This window comes from Oenanthe melanoleuca, chromosome 20 (genome assembly GCF_029582105.1).
Source record: "Oenanthe melanoleuca isolate GR-GAL-2019-014 chromosome 20, OMel1.0, whole genome shotgun sequence".
NCBI classification, from domain to species: Eukaryota; Metazoa; Chordata; class Aves; order Passeriformes; family Muscicapidae; genus Oenanthe; species Oenanthe melanoleuca.
The window spans coordinates 902,993-926,873 of record NC_079353.1 but is presented as its reverse complement, the minus strand read 5'-3'; the positions used below and the strand labels follow the sequence as shown (position 1 = coordinate 926,873).

The 23,881-nt window shown below is 44.7% G+C and overlaps 1 protein-coding gene across 1 annotated transcript; it reads right to left on the bottom strand.

Moving 5' to 3' along the window:
* Positions 1–1,262: 1,262 nt before the first annotated feature.
* On the bottom strand, positions 1,263–17,013 carry PARD6B (par-6 family cell polarity regulator beta). Its single transcript, XM_056507598.1, has 3 exons — positions 16,807–17,013; positions 12,116–12,338; positions 1,263–5,576 (listed from the first exon to the last, which is right to left on the bottom strand). The coding sequence occupies exons 1-3, from the start codon at positions 16,870–16,872 to the stop codon at positions 4,753–4,755; spliced, it is 1,113 nt and encodes a 370-aa protein (XP_056363573.1). The 5' UTR covers positions 16,873–17,013; the 3' UTR covers positions 1,263–4,752.
* Between the last annotated feature and the right edge of the window lie 6,868 nt (positions 17,014–23,881).

Here is a 23,881-nt window from a genome sequence, read left to right as displayed (position 1 = left end):
GGAGTTCCTCAGTGGGTGACACCACAGCCCGAGCCAGAGAACACTGCAGAGAGCTCACACCATTCCAGGAATGTCTGATTCCAGCATTCCTTCCAAGTGTCCTGTGCAAAGAGAGGAGAGGAGAACTCCCCCAGCTGCAAGACACACACAGACACACAAACCAGTCCTGCAGCCACGAGGGAACTGTAGCAGAACATGGAAAGCACTGAGCACACACACAGACCAGTCCTGCAGACACAGGGAGGGCAGAGCAGAACATGGAAAGCACTGAGCACACACACAGACCAGTCCTGCAGCCACAGGGAGGGCAGAGCAGAACATGGAAAGCACTGAGCACACACACAGACCAGTCCTGCAGCCACAGGGAGGGCAGAACATGGAAAGCACTGAGCACACACACAGACCAGTCCTGCAGCCACAGGGAGGGCAGAGCAGAACATGGAAAGCACTGAGCACACACAGACCAGTCCTGCAGCCACAGGGAGGGCAGAGCAGAACATGGAAAGCACTGAGCACACACACAGACCAGTCCTGCAGCCACAGGGAGGGCAGAGCAGAACATGGAAAGCACTGAGCACACACAGACCAGTCCTGCAGCCACAGGGAGGGCAGAGCAGAACATGGAAAGCACTGAGCACACACACAGACCAGTCCTGCAGACACAGGGAGGGCAGAGCAGAACTCTGCTCAGCCCCAGAGCAGCAGGACACAAGGCACACGCAGAGGGCTGAGCACAGCCCCAGTCTCTCCTCCCTGGGTAAATGTTTACAGGGGCTGCCAAGGCAAAAGAGGTGGCAGAAAACATTTGCAAGTGAAATGTGTTTGAGCTCAGGCTGTCCCACGGACACTTGCAGATACTCACAGCAGCAGTGACAGCTCCCCAGCAGCTCCTGGTGCAGTGACAGCAGAGGGACCTGAGCCTGGCCCAGCAGCAGTGCAGGGGTCCTGCTGCAGGCAGGGACAGGGCCACCAGGAGAGCACTGCAGGAAAACAGCCTGGTGTGCTGGCCAGGAGAGAAAAACTACACCCACCTGTTGTCACACTTGAGAAAAAGGATACACTCTTCCTCAGTTTGATTTATCTGATGAAGTAGTTGAGAAAAAAAATTTTATTTCTATATCCATTTATTATTTTGGTCTGTAAAAATATAAGACTAATATACAACTACATCTAGCTTGATTTTTGTAAAATCAATCTTCATTCAGTGAGATACCAATGTACATTATACATTAAAGTTGTAAGAAAAATACTGATATTTGACATTTTAAACAAGTTCATTCATGTAAAAATCACATTGCAAGTAAAATTTAATTAGAAAATACATAATATTCACAAAAATACACATGTTAAAGACAGCTTGTGAGAACATTGTCCTAAATTTAATTCAGGTGTGGAAAAAAACATATGATTCACAGTTAGGCTTGACTTCTCCAGTACCATCTCAGAACTTAAAAGTAAATGCATCTTAATTCTATTAAGAATTTGTTCTTCCTATTAAGGTGCACTTAGATCTCCCAGTCACCACGGAGGAATCACCTTCCCCCTCTGTGCATGTACACAACATGTAACACTAGTCAAAGGAAATTTAGTTTTTCACTCCATTCTGAAATAATTTGGAATATCTCATAAATTTATAAAATCTGAATTGAAGATACAATGACACACACAGGATACACAGATTACACCGATAGCAGCGGAATATTGTCACTCATGTGCAGCATCCTCACAGCACTTCTGCATTTTCTTCTCCTCTTTTTAGCTATAGATAAAATCTATATAAAACAGTCAAGCCTTTAAGTATTGTCTTCCAGGGAGAAAACAGTATAGATGTTAAAAATTTAGGAGGTAGTGAATGAAAGGCTAACAACATCAGCATATTTTAAAAAATCTTATACTGAACCCCAGTATTATTTATATATAAAATTAAATTTAGCCACTCATAATCAACCATTAATCATCCTGAAGTAGCAATTTAAAAATCTTTTGTAATTAACAGTGTTTGTATTAGTAAGATATGGAAGAACTTTAGAAACTTTATGGTAACTGCAGCATTAAGCAATTACATGCTGTGCAGTCTGTCACTGTAACTGTAAATACACGCTTTTTAGATTTATTCTTTAAAGTTTTTATCAAGTCCCAAATGCTTAGTTTTACTACATGTCACCAAATTTCTGTGAAACAGAACATGATCTATGTCCAAAAGAACATGGTCTCATGTTTAGATTACTCAGTTTGCAGGAAGGGTCCTAGAGATGAAGTCTCATGCAGTTTAGAGTAGGACCCCAGCTCAATTTCTCCAAGTCCTTAATACTGGCATTAACAAACTCAAACTAGCCGTGCCTGTGCCTGGCAGCACAGCAGCCCCAGGGGGACCTGCCCAGCTCCTGGCCACACCCAGCCCCCCAGGCCAGTCCATCCTCGTGCACCACAGCAGCCCCAGAGTGGATCTGCAGGGAGTGAAAATGTCACACCTGCCTGAAGTGCACTACCAGCTCATTCTCTGTACCTCTGCACCTCTCTTCTCTCCATCCAAGTGCCTTTATTCCTTTGATTATTCACAATACATTCAAGTAAACCAAAGGCACAGAAGTGCAAACTAGCAGAATAATGATTCTCACCCTCCACTGGTGATTTCATACAGGAAGGAAAGTCTTTTGACAAAGGAAAATAAAAAAGATATTTTCAAAGTAAACAATCTTCCATAAAGAAAGGAAGTGTAGAGCAGCGCTGAGAGAAAACATGTACAGGTAAAGTCTCCATGGTGCAGAATGAACATTTCTTTTGCTCACTTTGCACTAAGTGGATGTAGTTACTTCATTTTTAATAATTATTAGCAAAACAAGTGAAACACTTAAAAGATGTTGCTCTTGTAAAAGATTCCAGGGCTCTCCACACACACACAAAGAAACCATAAATAAGTGTGACAAAGGAGCCCCTCACCTGCATTTGCAGAGTACCACTGCCTGCTGTGCCTATCCTCCATAAATCCTAAGGGGGATGAGTGCCTCTCTTGGCATTGAAGGCTTGAGAAAACTACTGCCCATCAGACACTAATTTCAAATGTGCACTTTGTAACATCAAACAGCAGGGATTTGTTTCTGCAGCAGTGTTTGCATCATCACAAAAACCTGAAACAAACACAGGTTTAGCCTCTGATAGTCTGTGACGACTTTTACAGATGCCCTAACATTAAACTTACAGTTGGTCTCCTGTTAGTGAAGTTACCAGAGGTAGATTTTCCTCAAATAGACTGAGGGAAAAAAAGAAAGGGGTCAGTCTCCCTTCCCACTCATCACATCTTCCCAGAGGGTGGAACATTCCCAAGCACCTGGCTGCTGCTCAGGGGAGCACAGGACACACCTGGCAGCACCCCACTCCTCCTGACAGAGGCACAGCATCCCTGGGGAATCCTTCTCCAGTCCTGGCAGTCCCCAGCTCATTCTCCTGCCACAACTTCTGTTCCAGAGGAGGGTCAGGTTGGGAAACAAGGGCCAAAGGGGTAAAGGAAGAGATACAAAAAGGGAAGGGATAAAAACAATGCCAGAAGCCTCCCCTGCAGCTATCCCAGTGAGTGCAGTGTTACACACACACACCTTTGCTCTTGCAGCATCAGGACTTGTCATCAGTGTTTTCACACAGAACAACACTGTAATACCCACAACACCCAGCCAGGGGCACACAGCCATCTGCATTTACAGAGCAGCTCCTAAGAATGAATCAGTTAGTATCACATGGCTCAAACAAGGTCTAGTAAAGCCTCATTCTGATTTAAAACTCTTTAATCCAGGGATTTAACTTGGACTGTTCTAACTTGTTCAGGTTTGAAGGAAGTCACTTTTATATAATCCAGACTCTTTCCAACAAACCTTTGCTAGTAGAAATCTTTACAGTTTCTACTAGGACTGCAATTGTAACAGAGATTACCTCATGCTATTTCCATAGCATTAAGTTTACACTTGATTTGTTTGCAATTTACTGGGATTAGTAACTAAATCCAATGATATTCTTAAATATGGCAAGCTAGAATGAGAACAGGTCTTTGATGCATTAGTGTTAAGACTTTCACATTTGAATTTCAAAATCAGAGTCATTAAAAGCAGTAATGGTGCCTGACTAACGAGCCTGTGGTTGCACATTCACTCAGGAAGAACAGTGCCCTCCAAAGCCCCAGTGCAGGTGCTGCCACACAGCCCTGCTGTCCCTGTGTCACCACCCCCAGCTCTGGCTCTCTCCCAGTTTCCCCTTGCCCAGAGCCCACGCACAGCTCTGGCAGAGGAGCAGCAGCCAGGACAGCAGTGAGGGGGCTGCAGCAGCTCCAGCACACGAGAGCAGCACTTAGAGGAACAGCAGGTGAAAGCACAGTCCATGAGACAGCCAGCCTCACACACGAGGAGGTTCACTTCTATAGAACCAGTAGTGTACAGCATTAAAAAAAACAATAAAAATCAAGTACCTTTAGAAGAAAGCTCACAGCCATCTCTTAGCTATCCTTCATTCTCAATTTAAATCCTCCTCATTCAATTTCAGCTATTTATCAATTATCACCCAGCTTTGTGAATTATTTACATTGAAGTGCAGAATTAATGAAGTTAGTCAACTTATGTGATTTTGAATTTCTTGTATTTACTTTTTTCCCTCCTTTTAATCTAACTGCAGTGCTTGGTAGATGGAGAGGTATAAAATGTGTTACATATCAAGCCCAATTAAAACATGTATGGCATCCTTACTTATCTGAAGTACACCAATGTCATTTCATAGTGTTATTATAGTTCCATCTTCTTCTAAGGACTTTCGGCCCTGCTCTGGTACTTCACACTCCATGCTAATGCTGCCTGCTGAGTGACTCAAGTTCTCACTGGAAGGAAGGAACCCATTTTGTGAGGACTCGTGGAGGAGTTCAATTTGTGACAAGGACTCTATGCTTTCGCTGGTGGGCGCAGCCTTAGGGATCTGCTGTGGCTCACCACTGTCTTCAATAATAATGTCCTCCTCGTCACTCTCCTCCTCTCCCTGCAGGGTGCCCAGGATGTTGGGGGTGCTGCTGGGCAGGCTGGACTCGGTGGACTGGCCGGAGCTGCCCGAAGTCCGACTGTTCCTCACCACGTTGTTCCTCTGGTTGGCGGGTCTGACGGTGATGATCAGGTTGCGGCTGTTTGCGATCATCATGTCTGTAACTTGATCCAGGCTTTTTCCTGACACCTCGATGCCGTTCACCTCCAGCACCTCGTCATTGACAGCCAGCAGCCCGGTGCTCTGGGCCAGCCCCCCGGGGACCAGCCTGGAGATGAAGATGCCGGGCACCTTCTCCAGGCCGTGCGGGGTGACCCTGACGCTGGAGCCGTCGCGGATGTAGAAGCCCAGCGGTTTGTCGGTGCCGTACTTGTAGAGCCGCACCCGCCGGTGCGTCTCGGGCAGGATGTCCACGTCGATGATGGAGGACACGGGCCTGAAGTCCTGGGGCATGCTGATGACAATGTGGGGCTTCTTCCTGTGGTTGTCTGGGCGCAGCACGTTGGATAAGACGTTCTTCTTCCTGGTCATGGTGTCCGTCCCGAAGGCACTGTAGTCTGCATCTTCTGTAAGACAGAGCACAGGGGGTCAGAGCAGGCACAGGGCACACTCTGCCATGGCAGCTCAGCTAGAAGCTGTTAGCCTCACTGTCACAGAAACCCTGCACAGAAACACCCTCTCCACTCTGAAACAAAAGCTTTAACCTTATGAGATTCAAAGTTTGGAATACTTTTGGTTTTCTTCTACCGAAGGAAAGAGTGTGCACAAAAGAAACTAAAGCAAGTTAGCAGCAGCAGACACAAAGAGCTACAGCTGCCTGAGAAAGGGTAGAATGGAAAGAGTGAGTGCATTCCTAGAAACATTTTAATTTTATTCAGAGTAATTCCACTTGCTAGTTTTCTCTCCTCAGGTTTCAGATCATTGGAAAAGAAAGAATGAAAAAGGGAAAGCAGCCAGTGTGCCTATTATTGCCTAGTTACTGGGAGCCAGCCAAGTGACCTGGATTCAAACTCCAGAAAGCTTATTCCATTCTGCACTCTTCCCTGCCCCCACGCCATGTAGGTAAAATGGCTGTGGAGCAGAAACAAAGAGACCTTGCACACAAATACTTCAAGCAAAACTGTTCATGCAAGCAATGCTGTAACTGCCACAACTTGATGCAGGAATAGGCAAATAGCTTAGAGCTTAGAAAAAACCCCAAAAGAAAACATATTAGTCCTACAACTATTTGTAAGGGACGAGAAAACGTGTTCTGTGAAAGCAATACTGATTTCTGAAATGCTTATTTACCAAAGGTTCCAGTTTTCTCTTTAATATGCAGTAACTCACCAAAAACAATGAGCCTAAATACATTCAGATCTGCTCTTCCTCAGATTTACACTTGTACTCGTTGCACACATCTTTGTTCTGCTGGGGAAAACCCCCAGTAATCACACAGAACTGGACTGCACTAACCCTAGCACCCAGGGAAGTTGGGATTTCTTTGTTTTATCCATTCAGAGGCCATTGGTACAGCCAAGGAAGTGGAAGAATGGCTATACATTTCATCTGTGCACTGGGCTGACTGGCAATGCTGCCCTGGTGGCATTTCAGGACAGCTGCCAGCTGCTGAGGAAATCAATGACTGCACTTGTTCCTCAGGCTGAGAGATACAGACATGAACCCCTCAGATTTGGACTCCTCAGATGCTTTAAGCAAAACAGAACAGATAAAGTATTCCTGGAGCAACAGGCAAGCACTACTGCAGTATGCAACACCAACTCCTTCCTTCCCAGCCTTCAGGGCTGGGAAACAACAACAGTCCTGGCTGCTCTAGGAAGGCAGTCTTGGGCCTGCTACTCTGAAAGATAAAGGACAAGAGGAAAAGAAACAAATTTAAATTAGCCCACAAAAAACCTCAAAGGGATTTATTGTCAACTCCTGGCATGTGTGTACACAATAGTTCATCAACATGTTATAGAAAAATGTGTCCTGATGATGGCCTCATTTACATTTCTTTTTTATTTCCTTTGATTAAAAAAAATAATTACACCATAAGGAAGGCAAAGCTCTTGCTTAGCTGTTTGCTAAACACAGAACTTCTTTTGCACTGATGTTTACAGCTAAAGTTGTTAAACAATTTAATTCACACAATCAGGAGTTATTTCTGAAGACACCTGATTGACACAGCCCTACTACAGCCTGAAGTCACTTCCATAGCAATCTCAGTTATGTTGCAATTGAAGGCTTAATTAATATAACATCAGGTCTTAACATCAAGCACAAAGGCTTTTAAAATAGCCTAAAAACTGATCTTCACATGTCTAAGAGTGTTAGGTCAGTTGTGTTGAAGAGTTGGTGCACTAAAACACAATTTAACCTCCCCAACCAAAGCATTTTAACAGGTGACCTGTGTCTGCAGTGAAACACTTACAAAAATGCAAACTCATTTTCTCTTAGAAGGCCCTTTGGGATGTCTAAGATCAGCTGGTTAAACCCTGCACTCCACTGCTGACAAACTAACATGCTGACTCTTCAGCCAACACGGAGCAACTCTTTTCATGTTTGCTAAAAATTTATGATCAAAGAAAAAAGTGAGAGAAGTTTTCCCCTTATCTCTCCTGACAACCCATCCAACCAGTTTCCAGTTAGACATCTGGTGTTTCATTGAAAAGATTTTTGCAATTCAATGAGGTGCAATAATGTCTCTTTTTTTATTTAGAACTACAATTGTTTACAAAACAACCTGGAAAGAACAAATGTGAAATCAGATCCTAGACAGGTCTGGCTTTAAATTCAAGGTAACACTTGCACTCATTCCTGCTCAAGTGCAGGGTGCTTGGTCCCACAGGTGGTGCCAGCCAGGCCCTCTGCTCTGCTGCTCTCAGTGCAACAGCTGCTTTAGGAGAAGACACCAGAGAACAGCACAGCAAAGCTTGGTCAGGATCCATTTTCTCACAAGTGCTCTCCCACGTGCACTGCAACATTAATATGAATTCAATTGGTGGGGTTTTCTCCCAAAATTCAAAGTGCACAAATCCAGAGAATCAGACAGACTGGTATTTTATCCATTCTGTCAGATCAAATATGCCAAGCATTCACTGATCCCTGTAAGGCTTCTTCACCTTCATGGCAAGGCACACACCCTGCAGGAAGTCTGGCACAAACGGGATATACAAACACACATTTATTACAGCCAAGGAGAGCTATCATTTCTTGTAAATGATCAAAGACAGTTCGTGCTCTTTACTCAAGTTAGACTTAGAACTGCTCCCAACTTTCTTCACAGAAATCACCTCCCAGCCTGCCTTCCACAACTATCAGCTGGTAACTTCTGTCCAAATCAATTTTTCCAGGTAGCAGAGAAACATGAAAATCAGCTCCAACAGGACTGCTTTGAAAGAAAAACTATGGAAATGTCTGTATGTGAAATAACAGATTCAAAAGGGTTTTTTAAACAAAAACTAAGAGCAGAATAACATTTATTGGAAAAGAAAGGAAATTTAAGATTCTCTTTCAGAAGACAAATATACAATCAGAAATCTTAAATTGAGCAGGTGCTTTTCTTTTTAGCAACTTTAAGTTACAAAACACATGGCTGAAATAAAAGCATCCCAAAAAACTGCAAGCCAGATGTCAAAACATTTAAGAAACTCTGACACACCAGAGGGTAAGGCTTTTTTCATTATAATGCTCTTAATAATTCAGAACTAGCAGGAACCTTAAGATAGACAGTTAAGGTTAGAGAATTTGTGAGGAAAAAAAACCAGTGAAAGGTTGATAAGCTCATCTCCCCAAATCTCACCAGAACAGCACACTCTGGGTAACCTCTCCTGCACTGTGAACAAGCTCTCTAAAGCAATACTCTCAAGTACAAAGGCATCTTTGTTCTGGCACCTCACTAATCAGTTTAAAGCCCCAGCGAAAAATATTTTGGCCTGAAGCCAAAGGACAAGGTGTTAACTGCAGACAGTGTGAAGGAGAAGGAGCACACGGTGCAGGAAGGATTTCTCCCTCCAGCAGCTTCAAGCTCAAGGTGGCACCAATCTGTACAGACTTATTACATGAAATTGAAAACAAAAGGCCACAAATGCCAAATCTGGTTGCAATTTAACATTATTGAAGACAGATTTAAAAAATATTTTCCTGAACCATTTGCAAATCAATGTAGAATTACCCCTTGAGAATTAAATTTCATAGCCCCCAAAGTAGTTAGTGTATTTTAACAGAGATGCAATTTAGCATTTTTTAAATACAACCCAACAAATCTCCTCTTATTTAATCACAAAATATAACAAAATATGGTTTTAGGAAACCAACCTGTGCTTCTAGCTAGGCTAGTCCACAAAGAGCTGCTTTTAAAGCCAACTGCTCTTACTTCTCACCAAAGCAAAGCTTCTCAGTGACAAAGTCTCTCTCAAGAGGCACAAGTGGATTAATCAAAGAACCCACTTCTCACTAAATACAGCCACACATCCATGCAGAACTTGCAGGAGTTGGATATTGCAATTTAGATTCCTGCAAGGGACTGTTAGGGATATTATAATGAAATGTATCTTCTGTTATCTCCACTGTTCTCCTATTTACAATGCAAAGTTCCCCACATCAAGCTGCCCTGCAGCCTGTGCAGATTGCTCCCCTCCATTTTCTCTTAGAAAGGTTTTTCTCACAGACAGAGTGACTCCCATACATCTGGATTTCATCACAATACATCAGTTTAACCTTTAAATACCAGATGTCAACAGTACCTGTTAATCTGTTAAACTGCAGAATGAAATTCCAGCGAGGAATGTTTTCTGCAAGCTGACAGCCAATCCTGACTTGGGCAACATCAAGGCCCAGTTTAGATATAGCACTGGAGCAGTTTATAAAGTATTTTAAAGGAATTTGGTGAAATACAATTAGAGGAGTCTAAGGTGAATGATATGATTTCATTACAGAATCTCTAGGTTTTTTACTACATCAACCAATGTGACAGAACTTTCAGAAATGGGGAACCAAAATCAAACAGGAGAGAAAAGAGTTCTTACTCTGGCATAACATTTCCCAAATTCTGGAGTCCCATTATCACAACCATTGCTTATTAATAAAAGTAAAACCACCTTGCAGCTCCCATTTCAAGTCCTCAAGGTGTTCCTTGGATGCAATACACTAAGAACACTATTTACATTAGATTTCACTGCAGCCTGCTCATACCTCAGATTAGCTTTGCACAAATTACATGTACTTTCTAAATAGTGAAGACAGAATTATAAAAATTTCATATATTACAAGGCATCAAACACTTTCTTCCCCACAGTGGCTTTTTGTCAAAGAACTTCAATTCCCAACTACTGCTGCTGGAAATGTAAAAGTCAAAGTTCTATTACAAAACCCACAAAAACTTTTCAGCTGATTTAAGAGAATGCATGAAAGCCACAAGCAGTCTCACAGGTGGAAAAGTAACTTGTGTCTCTTATAGTTCCAAACCAGCCCAGATGAAAGCAGCCCCATCAACAGCAGGTATTTGCTCAGGCATTTCTTTTCCATTCCAGAGGCAGTAAGGTTTCTGCAATCCAGGAATTAAGCACACTTAAATCATGTTGCACAAAATATTACCCATCTCCAACTCCACCAATCCAGCTGTGGTTACAGGCAAATCATCACAAATAAAATAGAGAACAAGTTATTTCTGTATTTTCCATGAAACAAATATCTACTCTATACAGCAAAGATGCCAGTGAAGGCAAAGCCCCAGTTTCATCAGCAGATGAGATCAGTGTGATCATAACTAATTCCCAACAAAGTGCAGTGGGGACTGTGGTGCCAGCCTGGGCTCTTTATTCCCTCAAACTCCACAGGCAGAAGGCTCTTGTGTCCAAGGAAAGGCACTGACACCTGGTACTTTCTACACAGCTTTTCCTGCTCATCCATTCTTGTTCTGATAACTAAAATGGATTAATCTTCTACTTTTGTGCATTACATCAACTCCTGGCACCAGAGTAATAACAAATAATCCACCTGGATCAAATCAAGGGAAAAGATGGTAGGAAACTAAAAAGCATTACAAATGTAACACTGGAACAGGCAACATCAGACCTGTCACACCAGGAACAATCTAAAAACATATGGTGTTAAAATATAAACTCAATAATCCCAGTCTGACAAAGTGGCTTATCCCTTCCTGTCATATGGCTACTGTAGGGGATTAGATGGAATCACAGGCCTTGTCTCCCTCCAGGTTGTGCTACAGCAAATGGTTCATGCCTTTGGCATTCCAGCACTGGGAACACAGGCCTTACCATCAACACCAACAAAACAAATGTGTGCCAGCACTCAGCCCCTGCCAAGCAGCCACACTGGTCATGAACATTGGGTTTGTGTCAGGCTCTTGTGGAGCTGTTTAATTTTTGGAGTGGGAGTGGATAAAAGGTTCTGATGCCCAAGCATTTTCAAAGGAAAAGATGCCTGCCTAAGCAACAACCAGGAACAACACCACAAAAACAAATACAAACTTCTAATTGGATTTTTTTCCCTTCATAAACAAAAGCAGATAATAGGAACACACAACCAGAGAAGACAAACTACTTTTAAAGGGAAACCAACAAAGCAAGCAGCCCTCACTCCTGAGATTTGCTAACTGAAATAAGCTTGTCAACTGAAAATTTCAGGATGTTTTATTAGGAAAGTGTGATAAGAGTAGCATATTAAAGTCAGTTCTGAATTTATACTTTAATATTGCATTTAATACTTCATGCAATAACATTTTTAATATTACTTTCCATCCTGTAATGGTTTCTCTTCTTGTCTGGTCAAGATTAGAATTTTAAGTGAAAAGTATGCAACACACAGACTAGAAACCCTTAGAGGTTAAAAGTTTATTTTGATTTGCTTAAATAAAACTAGGAAGAAGCATTTGCTAGAGATTTAACTTGACTTTAACTCAACTAAATATCAGCAAAAAATCACAAAGTATAAATAGGTTACCTGAGGAAGCCCTTGCAAGAGAGACAAGTTGTGAATACCTCTCATGCCCCATAATTATTACAGAATTTGACATGATGAAATAGGACTGAAGGGTTTTTTCCTCCATACATCACACTGTAACTGGACAAACAGATGGTTCACATTCTTCAAGTGCTCTTACCTTTTCTCTGAATGAAAATCCTGAGCAGAGGATTGGCTGTAGAAACTGCTTTGTGATAATTGTCATCATTGTTGATGGGCAGCAGGTCCCCGTGAATGTCGGTGTATCCCACCAGAACATCCACGTTGGGGATCTTGTGCACGTGCTGCAGTAATCCATAGAACTCCTCAAACTTGCCAGGCTTGGACCTCTCCAGAGAAAATCGTCGAAATTCTGCCCCAAACTACAACAAAACATATCTTACATCAGGAATATGGAAGCCACAGAATTATTCTATGTTAAAACAGAAACGTTATGAAATTAAAAGTGCTTTAAAAACTACAACAAACTATTTTGATGTGGTATAAAACAGTCAGTTAAAAGCTGGTTTTCTTCCCCCAAAGTTCTAAAGTTCTAACTAGTTTTGTACCTGGTAAAGGTGTACCTCTGAGCCTGCCAAGGCTGTTTGATTGTTCCATTTAATGGGAGCTCACCAGCAATAGGGTGACAAACCCAAACTGTGAAGGATTCCTGCAGATTGTCACAGGCTCATGGAGCAACCATGCTGGGCAAGGGACAAATGGAGGCAGCACTGCTGTGGTGGCTCAAACAGCACAGTGATTAACATCCTGTGGTATGTGACTACCTGGAATTTGGTTCCAAGAACTAGCAGTGCCCTTGAGAACAGTGTGGAGAGATGGTTGCACAACTGTGGCTCACCCAGCAAGGCTGAGCAGCCCTCACACCCCTGTTTGGGCAGGATGTGAAAATGCCACTGGCACGGGAAGACCACAAAGAGCTGCTGCTGCTTTCAGTACAGCCCAGCTCTGGGGAGTGATCTCAATCCACTCTGCTCCTACCTAGAGAGAGGTAACACAGACAAACAGCCACCACCTCCTAGAGCACTCAGAAGATTCACTTGCATAAGCAAGGCTCAAAACTTGACTGCAACAGTCTTTTAAATCAGGGCTCTATCCAGGGTACAGAACGTGGATTTTCTGAATCTGGCAAAGTTCAGAAAACACAAAAAAATTAGTCACTGACACTTCTTTCAGGGGTAGGGTTTGCTTGTAGTCAACAAAATCATTCAACAAAAAACCCAGCTCACAAATCCACTCAAGCTCAGACTCCTAAACCATCTCTAAAGCAAACACTTATTAAAACATATTGCTTATTAAGGCAATGATACAGTGGGGGCAGGCAGGAGACTGAACCGAATGCCAAGAAAAGGATGAGCATTAGATGTAGACGAGACAAACTGTGATTTTTACCACACGTAGCTAGTGAAGTGTTGGTGTTCTGCCTAAAAAGGACATGACCCAAAGCAAACAGAATATTGGATAAAAATTACTCCAAATCCTCCACAGCAGGCACATACACAACATACCAGAGATGTCAAAAGGAATTCAGAGATAGCAGCAGCCAGGTTACAAAAACCAGAACAGACTGCAAATGAGTCAAAAGGAAAATAAGCTAGTAATTCAAAAAAACCTCAGCTGGCTGCTTTTTTTGTGTGTGTGAATTCTACTTCTGACCCACAGTGAAAATAAAGACTTTAAATAATTTCTTTAGCAAGTTTAGTTTTAAGCAGAGCAGAAGGACACGTGGAACAAAACGCTCTGAGTGCAAGTTGGAGCCTCAGTATCACATACTTTGGTGTGTGTTACACACAGGAGGTGTGGAGGTGCACCTTACCTCACACCTGATTGCAAACTTCTGCAGAATAAAAGCCTTGGAGCTCTCACACACAAAGGACTGGAAATCAGGAGACAAGGACCCCGTTGTTAGCACATCAGCAACGTGCTAACTCAAAACAAGCTACACCTTCAACACCCCGCCTTCCTCCAAAAGATCCAAATAAAGGAATTATCTGGGAACATTCCTGCTCCAAAACACCTGCAATTACCCTGCCATTAACTAATAAAGCAGAAGGGATGATTCATACCTGCTTACAAACAAAAGCCCAGCCCACAGGAGGAACTCCCATCACGTCAGAGGCAGCACAGCTCAATCATGACATCAGAGCAGGACTTTATCCTGTCTCAGATCCTTCCCCACCACGCAGGGCAACAATCAAAATTGTTTGGCTTTCAAGGATTACATAGTTTAAACATAATTCAGTAATAAAAGTTTAAAAAGCCAACAGCCTCACCCTCAGGTTGGAATAAATGTTGAATCTCACCACAACAAGCAAAGGGCCAGATTTTCAAATGTGTGATTTTTTCCCCCATGTTATTTCATACATATTTGGTGCAAATCCGAGAGACTCAATAACCCACTCATACTTCCTAACAGTTTGCTCAGTAATATTAGAAAGCAGGTAAAACACAAGTCCAACTGTGCAATTCCATTATGTGAATCCCTGAAATGCCTGCACCTTCCATCAGATGCTGCCCTCCATCCCATGACAGGCCTGCACTCCATGTTCTGGAGGAGATGAGACACTGGAGGAGTAACTCAAGCAGAGAAGGCTCCTTGCCACCTGAGCTCTTTCCAAGCCCATGCTGTTCCCCTGTAACTCCCCTGGGAGAGGCAGGGGAGCCATGGCAGCACACCAGGAAGGCACAGGGGATGCTCACTTAACACTCATTTATGGATCACATCTTTAAATCCTCTGAAACACAGCATAGAGCTGCTCTATGCAAGTCCCCATCTCTGACAGGATATGAGCTGCAGTGGCCTTCTCTGGCTTACCAGTTACTAAGATTTTACTCAGAAAAAAAATTATTCCAAGTCGTGAGAAAGAGGGAAAATTTGAACATATAGGGAACTAGAAGCTTATTCCATTACCAGGAACTCTAGTCTGGGGTATAAAGTTTTATTCCCTATGACAAGAAAATGGGCTGACTGGAATTCAAGTACCATGGGGAATCGCCAGGGCAAGCTCAGAGCAGTTACCCAAACTGAATAACCTAAACTAACAAAAGGATTGTGCTCATGTAACTGCAACCACAGTTGGGCTGTGCTGGCCCAGCCTCGTCAGCTGAGGCACAATTATTGATCTGGGATATCTAAATAAAGAGCTGTACATCACTAAGCCTTCAAAGCCCAGGCCACTCCACAAGAATGGCTCCCTCCACATCCCACACAGACCTTTCTTCTTTCTCTTCAGAATTGCTCATTTTCATACAAGGAAGATGACTCCTCTGCGATATTAAATTGAGGTGCTATTAAATAATGCATTAGCAGCAAGTAGTTCTAGGAATGCCTTGAATCCTGCTCTGTAATATGCACTTGAGGGACAGTCCTCATTCATTAGGATTGCTTTGTACAAACACCAGGAACACATCACATGGCTGACTCCCTAGAATATTTTAAATCAAAGAAAACACACAGTGGGGAAACAGTGAACCTAGAGTTTTGGGCTGAGGAAAAAAGTTATTTGGGTTTGTAAGCACATCATACTGGTCATTTTCAACCTTATAAGAGCATAAATAAAATATTTCACCATCACAGTACATACTTTAGTGGTATGTGAAATAACAGCTACCACATATCCCTGTGCTTGCTGGTTTAAACCACGTGAAAAATGAACACTGTAAAGAAATCATCCTCACTCCAGCTGTAGAGACCAACCACACACTCCCCAGAAGTTCCAGCACTATGATGTGTTATTCTTAAACATCCACAGAGCTCAGGTCCTGACTGCTCCACCTCACCAGCAGCAAAGGAGGGGACAGAACACACAGAGGCTGCTCCCCACTTCAAAAAACAACCCAAGAGATCCACGTGTCCACCAATGGAAAACACATTCCCATGTGGATGCACTTACAATCTGCCTAGGCAATGAAAAAGGGGATTTAACTCAACATTTATTTAACTAACACTGAGACTCCATGCTGTACATCCAGCAGTTTTACAATTGGAAATTATTACAAATATAAAGCAGAACAAAAAAAAATCTAATTTCTCTCAGAATATCAAAGCTTTGTCAGAAAAGCTTTGCCTAGCAAGCAAATAAAAATTAAAAATAGAAAACTGGATACACACGGGAGAATTTACAGAGGAAAGCTGTGAGCACCCGACACGGGTGATCTCCGCAGGAACACGCAGGTACACACTCCTGAAACACCGCCAGGGTAAAAGTCTCTCGGGGCTCCAAGAGAAGGCAAACTCCACTGTCGGACAAGCTAGCCAGGCTCACCTCTACTGTAAACCTATGCTTACCCCACACAAAGCTACAGAAAGACGTAATCGTTAAGGGAAAAAAGGTAACTACAGAAACAGTTACTAACAAACGCACTCACTGCAATTCGGACGAAGAGCGGGTTTTGATGCTTGTGGATTATCACAGAATTGTCAGGGCTGGAAGGGACCTCTGGAGATCACATATTCCACTCCCCAAGGATGACTTTAAACACCTCCTTTGGCCCAGCAATCTCACACCATCCCATAACACGAATTTCTCTATACGTGTCCAGAAACTTACGGGCCAACTCCACTTACCTGTTTTTTTTTTTAAACCACTGACATTCTCCGCCCGCACCCAGCAGACCCCAGCGGGCTGCGCGGGGCAGGTGCAGCGGGCCCGCCCGCCCGAGCCCGGGCCTGCGGAGCGCTCAGGCCCGGCGGGGCCGTGCCCGGGCCCCTCGGGCAGGTGAGTCAGCAGCTGTCCCCGTCCCTGTCCCCGCAGCGACACCGCCCCACGGCTCCGCAGGGCCGGCCCGATCCTTCCCCCGCGCCCGCGGCCCTCAGGCGGCGGCAGCTCCCACCTTGCTCTTCACCTCCATGGTGCCCAGGCCGCGGCTGCCCGCGGCCCCGCGCTGAGCCCGGTTCATGCCGAGCTGCGTCCGCTGCTCTCGCTGCTCAGTCGGCCGGAGCGCTGCGGGACGGGCAGCGGCGCGGCCCAGCCAAGAGCCCCCGGGAGCCGCGGCCGCTCCGCCGCCTCCGCCCTCAGCGCGGCCGGGCCGGGGCGGGGCCGCGCGCCTCCGGCACCTGCCGGGCACCGGGGCGGGGCCGCGCCTGCGCCGCCTCCGCGGGGCCGCGCACGGGCGGGGCCGCGCACCTGCGGCCGCGCCGCAAGATGGAGGCGGCGGTGCGGGAGCGGTGCGGAGCCGTGCGGGGCTCCCTGCGGGGCTCCCTGCGGGGCTCCCTGCGGGGCTCCCTGCGGGGCTCCCTGCGGGGCTCTGCTCCTGTCCCCCCGCAGGTGCGGGCTGCACCTCGCCGCCGTTGTCCCGCAGCGGTCGGGGCTGGAGCGCGGCTCGGCTCCCGCTGCCTCCTCAGGCACCTCCCCGGGGACCCGCCATCCCGCACCGCGCCTCCTCCCGCGGCCCTCAGGAGCCTCCATGCTGCGCTCCGCTCCTCCACAGCCGTAACCCTAACCCTTCCATAGCCCTCGGGAGCCTCCATGCTGAACTCCGGCTCTTGCACAGCCCTGAGGAGCCAAGCCTGACACTAATCCTTCCACAGTCCCCAGGAGCATCCATACTGAACTGCTCTTGCACAGCCCTGAGGAATGAACCCTGACTGTAACCTTAACCTTTCCACAGCCCTCAGGAGCGTCCATGCCACGCTCCTGCTCTTGCACAGTCCTCAGGAGCTAACCCTGACACTAAGCCTTTGTCAGCCCTCAGGAGCCTCCATGCTGAACTCCCACTCTTGCACAGCCCTGAGGAGCCAAACCTGACCCTGACCCTGACTCTGACCCTGACCCACCCACAGCCCTCAGGGGCCTCCATGCTCTGCTCTCCACTCCTGCACAGCCCCGAGGAGCCAGCCCTGACACTAACCTTGTCCCTGACCCTGACCCTGACCCACCCACAGCCCTCAGGAGCCCCCATGCTCTGCTCTCCACTCCTGCACAGCCCCGAGGAGCCAGCCCTGCCCCTAGCCCTTGCACAGCCCTGGGGAGCCGCCATCCATCCCACAGCCTTCACCCCTCCCAGCCCCGGTCAGCCCGCCCTGAAGGCTCAGACCCCTCGGACACCGAGCTTGGGGATGGACTGAAGCATCTCCAGACAAAGATCTCCCCTTCCAACCCCAGCGATTCGGTGGTTCAGGGTCCCACGGATGTAACACACAAACCTCACCAGTGTTAGTTGGTGTTTGCACATTACATAAACAAACCTTGGTGAGGACAAAAGTCTCCCGCTCAGGAGTCCTCTGTGTCCATCCTGAACATAAAGGTGTTCATGGAGCTTGTTTTCATTTTAGTCACAAATAAAATTGCAGGGTCTGGTAATGCCAGAGCTTCCCTGTTGTATTAATGCTGAGATAAATTCTTTTCATTTAAAGGCCAGTTAGCTACCCTGACAAAAGTGCAAAATCCATGAGAGAAGAGACTGTAAACTGTCTGGACAAAAAAAAAAAAGGACTTCTCACGTGTGTATGGGCAAGAACATGTACATTGATCTCATTATGTCAACAGACCTTTGAATTACTAATCTCTCTATAATCTATAAACCTGAAGAAGAGAAGCCGGTGTGAAGTTTCCTCATGCAGGTCTTGTGTGGATGGCTGTGACGGGAGCTCAAACAATGCCCTGCAATTGAGGAAAAGCCATGGGTGTCTAGTCAGTTCTCAAGTCTCAGCTGGTAATCAGTAATTAAATAAAAAGCATCCAGTGCTGAATCACTTCTAAGTCAGTGCTGATTTTTGTACAGTTGATCTTCCTCCCATCACGCCAAAGGAATTGCAGCTCTCACTCGAGCCAAGACAAGCTGTAATTAGCACAGAGGATATTGTTAATAGTTAAGTATAGTCTGCTGCCAGACGGTGTCTAGGCTGATTCAAGTCTTCTCCTTTACCCAGCATGTTTTGGTTTACATTGCAGAAGGATAAGTGGAGAATTCAGCCTGTAAATTCAGATAGAATCTGTGATCCTGGTGCACTAGAATAGATCACAGCTATGTGAGCAAGAACAGGATAAAACCTCTTATTGTAATTATAACATTGAAGAGTTTAGACTCTGCTTTCCATATCTGTCTTCTACAGCTCTGTGTAATGAGCTGAGCTTGGAGAGGAGTGCAAGAGACAAGGGAACAGTGATTTCTCTGGGGCTTTAAAGCTTTTGGGTTGGCTCTTTTCTCCTGGAGAGAGGGAGGAAAAACCTCCTGAAGCTGGTCTCTGCTTGGAGCCCTTGTGCAGTTAATTTTATTGCTATAGATTTATGAGGTATCGCCTAAGATAATTTGTTTTCTATTGTGCATTCCTAGCATGGCTGGAGTGCCAGGCAGTGGGTGTGGGAGCAAGCCTGAGGAGTCAGGGCAAATTCATTTCAAGTCACTGGAACCAACCTAATAAAATGTATTAATCACTGGCTGGCTTTCATCACAAGGAGCTGACGTATGAGGAAGGAATGTGATGAACAATTTGATCTCAGATAAAGGTGGGCAGTGAGGCAGGCTCTCTGTGCCTGCTGGAAGGGAAGCTTACTGAGCTATTTTAGTCCCAAGTTCTGTACAAGCTGTGATTCAGACTGATCGAGCTATTCGTGGCACGTTCAGTTTCTGTGAAGTTGAAAGACAGGTTGGGTTTCCTGATCTCTGAGCTGCTGGGGAAGTTTTTTTGGGAGGCCTTTTTTTTTTTTTCTTTGTTTGTTTTGGTGTAGAAATTCCATCACTTAGGTCCATCATGCAGTGTAGTGAGATTCTGCTGTGATGTTGCTTTTCTACCCCAGATTTCCCACATTTGGAGAGAATGGCATTCCATACATCCCTCCTGGGAGTTCACAGAGTACCAAGAATAAAGCACTGAAAATTTCTGTCAGCATAGGTTGACTTTGCTATTGATACGACCTAATCTTTTATTGCACTGTTCAGGGCTTATGCTGATTTCATATTTAACATAAAGTAGTCTTTATTTACACTGTCAGTGCCAGCTCAAAGGAGTGATTGTTAGATGCACTAGATTGTAATCTGGTCTTGTCTTGGAATTGATGAGAGACTGGAGAGTTGTTTTTTTTTTTGATGGGTGGAGAAAACTAAAAGGGAAAAAGAGAAGCTTTATTTTCAAAATGATAATAAAAAGGCCTTGCTTTCTTTAAAAAATAAATTCTGTACTTACAGACTTTCTTTTTGCTACCTTCTGCAATTTTGATACATTAATCATGTCCCAGTTACATTTCCCTACAAAGGTGTTTTCAACAGCAGTGCACGCACTTGGATTCTCCATTTTCAGAATATTAGGGACCAGTGTGACCTCAAATTGCTTTTGCCTTCCCCTTGATAAGTGAGTGGTGCAGACAAACCAGTGTTCTCATGGCACTGCTTCCAGTCCCCATGCACCCAGGGAAATGCTTTCCATACCTTTTGCTGATCCTGGGGCAGAATCTGGGAATTCACAAATGCTGCCCCAGAGAGGAGGAATCTGACAAGGGGAGCTTGTTGTATTTAATCTCCATGGAACACCCTCCATACCAACAGCTCTCCACAAACACAGGAGCAGAGTCAGCAGGGAAACCCCAGTGCGTGGCGACTCAGCTGCTTTATTAATAACAGGACTATCCAAATAGCACTCCTGTAATAAAAATGTAATTTCTTACCCTGAAATTGTGACAGTTATAGGATTTTAATTTTGGGATGGTTTTTTTGTTTATTTGTTTGAGTTTTTAAAATTTTATTTTATTGAGGTGGAAACCAATGCTTGGGTTAGTAATGGGTTTTTGTGTTCTGTTTCTGCCTTTGCTTTCTTTTCTGCTGTCAGCAAATCTAGCAGCATTTTTTTCTTCCCCACTCCTCCTCCAGGAACCTTTAGTTGTTACTTTGAGGCAATATTTACTTACCTGTCTGTGACAAAATGAATTGATTGTATTTAAAGTTCATATATGAGATTATTTCCAATAAAATAGTTATAGTTTCCTGGAGTTGGGTTTTTTCTTTCATTTTGCACTTCTGTTTTTTCTGGCTTTGTGGGAAGGGTTCATACCATGTGGGAAGCCTTCATACCATGCTGCCTGTCAAAGAAACATTTGTTTCAGGTGTGTTATAAATCCAGTTATAAACTCAGTCCAGTGATAAACTCTTGAAGTTTTCTGAAAATACTTTCCTAGCAAGTCAAAAGCCAATACTGATACATTAAACTCTCTGAGGTTTCTAACTAAAATAATGAAAAGCTTTTAAAACTTTTTCTTCCCCTTCATCTAGTAATCCATTTGTGTCCAATGACTCTGAATCACTTTGGAATTCCCCCTGTTTAATCAGGGAAGTTCTGACACCTCAGACTGGCTCTCGTGTGTGGGTTTAATGATTTACCTCTCCTGCCCCAGGAAGCCAGGCTGGTGCTGACCTGTCCAGCTCCATAGGTAACAATTCTGGGGTTCTTTACACCAAGGAATTCCTGAACATTTCTGGTTTGCTTTTTCACTACTCACTGAGTATTCCTGGTCCAGAATTTTGGGGGGAAAAAAGGGCAAATCAAATAAATAATTTATACTAGACATTGTTTGGTGCAGATTGAGATTTTACTTTTGTCATATTCTTTGATACAAAGCTCTGCCTAATAAACCTTTTAGAATAAAAGCTTTGCTGTTACCTGGAAAACATGTTATGGCTATTTGTGAAGAAAGCTCTGCCCTCTGCTAGAGACTGTCACCCTGCAAATGTGACATGTGAGGCTTTTAAGTGCCAGCTCTGAATAAGGAGCACTTGTGCCTTTTGCCACAAATGAACATTTTTACACGAGCAGTGCTTGATAGACCTCAAAGTCAAAGTGAAGGAGCCTCTGTGGAGTCTCAGTTTAAATTTTTATAAACTCCAGCTCCTGTTCCACAGTGCCTGTCCCCCAGCTGGTGTGACCTGTGCTGTGCACTATCCCCTGTCCCCCAGGTGCTGGCTGAACACGGGGTTATTCCAACCTCCCTTTGTGAGTCTGTCTTGTGCTCTCCTGCCCAAATCCCTCCTGCCACACGTTTTTGCAGGTGCTGTTCCAGAAACATCATCAAGGCCTTTTCCTGAGCTCCCAAGTTTTGTGTCTGCCTTCTTTCAGAGCTGCTCTAATGAGTTTGTGCCCTGCATTTCTGGGGCAGAAACGCGTGAAGAGGGGAGCTCGTGGCAGGGACTGAGACAATGAATTCATTCCTGCATCCGGTTGCAAAAATAACGCTAGCTTTTATAAAACAGTGAACTATTGCTTGTTGAGATGGAATTATTGTTGGATGCCGCGCCAGTCACGCAGGAGTGCTCCCACAGGCTGAGAGCAGGGGCTGTGCTTGAGAGGCAGAGGGGGATCGCACACCTGATTGGAATTTTGAAGGGAATCCCTGGGGATTGGCCGTTTCCTTGGCTCGCCGCTGTCGCCGCTGTCGCGACTGTCGCCGCTTTCTCGCGGGTGCAGCGGGAGCCGCCGCCGCCAGAGGGCGCTGAGCCCGCGCCGTTCCTGTCACCCGGGGCTGCAGCGACCGGAGCGGCGTCCGCTAATTACACCATCAATTACACCATTAATTACATCATTAATTACACCATCAATTACACCATTAATTACATTAATTACATTAATGTAATTAGCTACAACAGCGGCCTTGCTGCAGCAGACTGCCAGGACAGAACTGCCCCCAGAGCCTTACCTGTGTTTGTAATGGCTGTACCACATCACTCTTACCGTGCCTTAAAATGTCATTCATAAAATCACAGAAGGGCTCGGCTTGGAAGGGACCTTAAGGCTCATCCCATTCCACCCCCTGCCACGGACAATTTCCACTGTCTCAGATTGCTCCAAGCCCCATCCAAGCTGGTCTTGGACGTTTCCAGGGATGCAGCACTCCCAGGGATGGTGCACACTCATTTGATTTCTTTGATTTGCCACAGACTTCTTGTTGTAATCATAAGATGAAGTTACCAAGATTTTAGGAAAATGTAAAACCATTATTAGGAATGATTTAGGGAAATATGAAACTTTTATTGTAATTAGACAACCAGGTTAATTTAGGCTTTTTGGTCTCAGTGTTTTTTGTGTCCATCCACACAAGCCAACCCCCTGTGAGACCCTGGAGTGTGAACACATTAATGCAATAGAAGTGCCCCTGTTTATTAACCAGATAGTGCTGGTGCAGTGGTCATAAGTAAAACTACAGAAGTACAAGCCAAGGAATCTTGAAAAGTAATTCAATTTTTCCATGCATGTCACATTTGGAAAGACTGAATCCTGTGAGTTCAGCCACTGTCCCAGTTGTGTTGAGGTTTTAGAAGATACTCTGCTTCTGTTGGCAGGTCTCTCAGTTTCCCTCCTGAGTTATAATACCAGGGGCTAAAACCTCCAGCACAGATAGATGCACAAAGAGGGAAAAACAATCATGTGCTTGGGGATGTGTATTTAGAGTTTAATCTCACTATAGCCCCTCCTCAGAGGAATGCTCTGTGCAGGGATGGTTTGCTGAACATGTTCTGCAGTTTGTTGTGTTACAGAAATGAGAGTGCCTGGTCCATATATCGATAGACTGAGAGATAATCCACTTCTATGCAGATTACTCCACATTATGGAGATGTGAGGAGCATCCTAAAATTAAAAAAATACAAACTAGACAAGGGTGGGGTGCAGCCACAGGCAAATGTTGGCATACATATTGCTTGCATTAAGAGCAGCAAGAATGATTGTGTCTCCAAGTCAGCCTGGTGCAAAGGATCACAGTAATAGGCCCAGCTACTGAGTTATTAGCTCTTGCTTTTATAAACAGAGTTATGGTTTACAGCAGCCTTTCTAAAAGTCAGTTTAGTCTGGATCTTCCTGAGAAGGCTGGGCTGGGCTGCTCGCAGGGCTGGCTGCCTGTAATCCAGTCCACAAACAAAACCTACAAACAAAACCTATAAACACTAAAGTTATGATTAATCTGATGATGCCAGAACCCTGCTGATG

Excerpts from the sequence above, each read along its gene's own strand:
- PARD6B (XM_056507598.1), bottom strand. The coding sequence starts at position 16,872 with ATGAACCGGGCTCAGCGCGGGGCCGCGGGCAGCCGCGGCCTGGGCACC. Across the intron at positions 12,339-16,806 it reads CCATGGAGGTGAAGAGCAAG|TTTGGGGCAGAATTTCGACG; the intron begins GTGGGAGCTGCC and ends GTTTTGTTGTAG. Across the intron at positions 5,577-12,115 it reads GATTTTCATTCAGAGAAAAG|AAGATGCAGACTACAGTGCC; the intron begins GTAAGAGCACTT and ends TCTGTCTTACAG.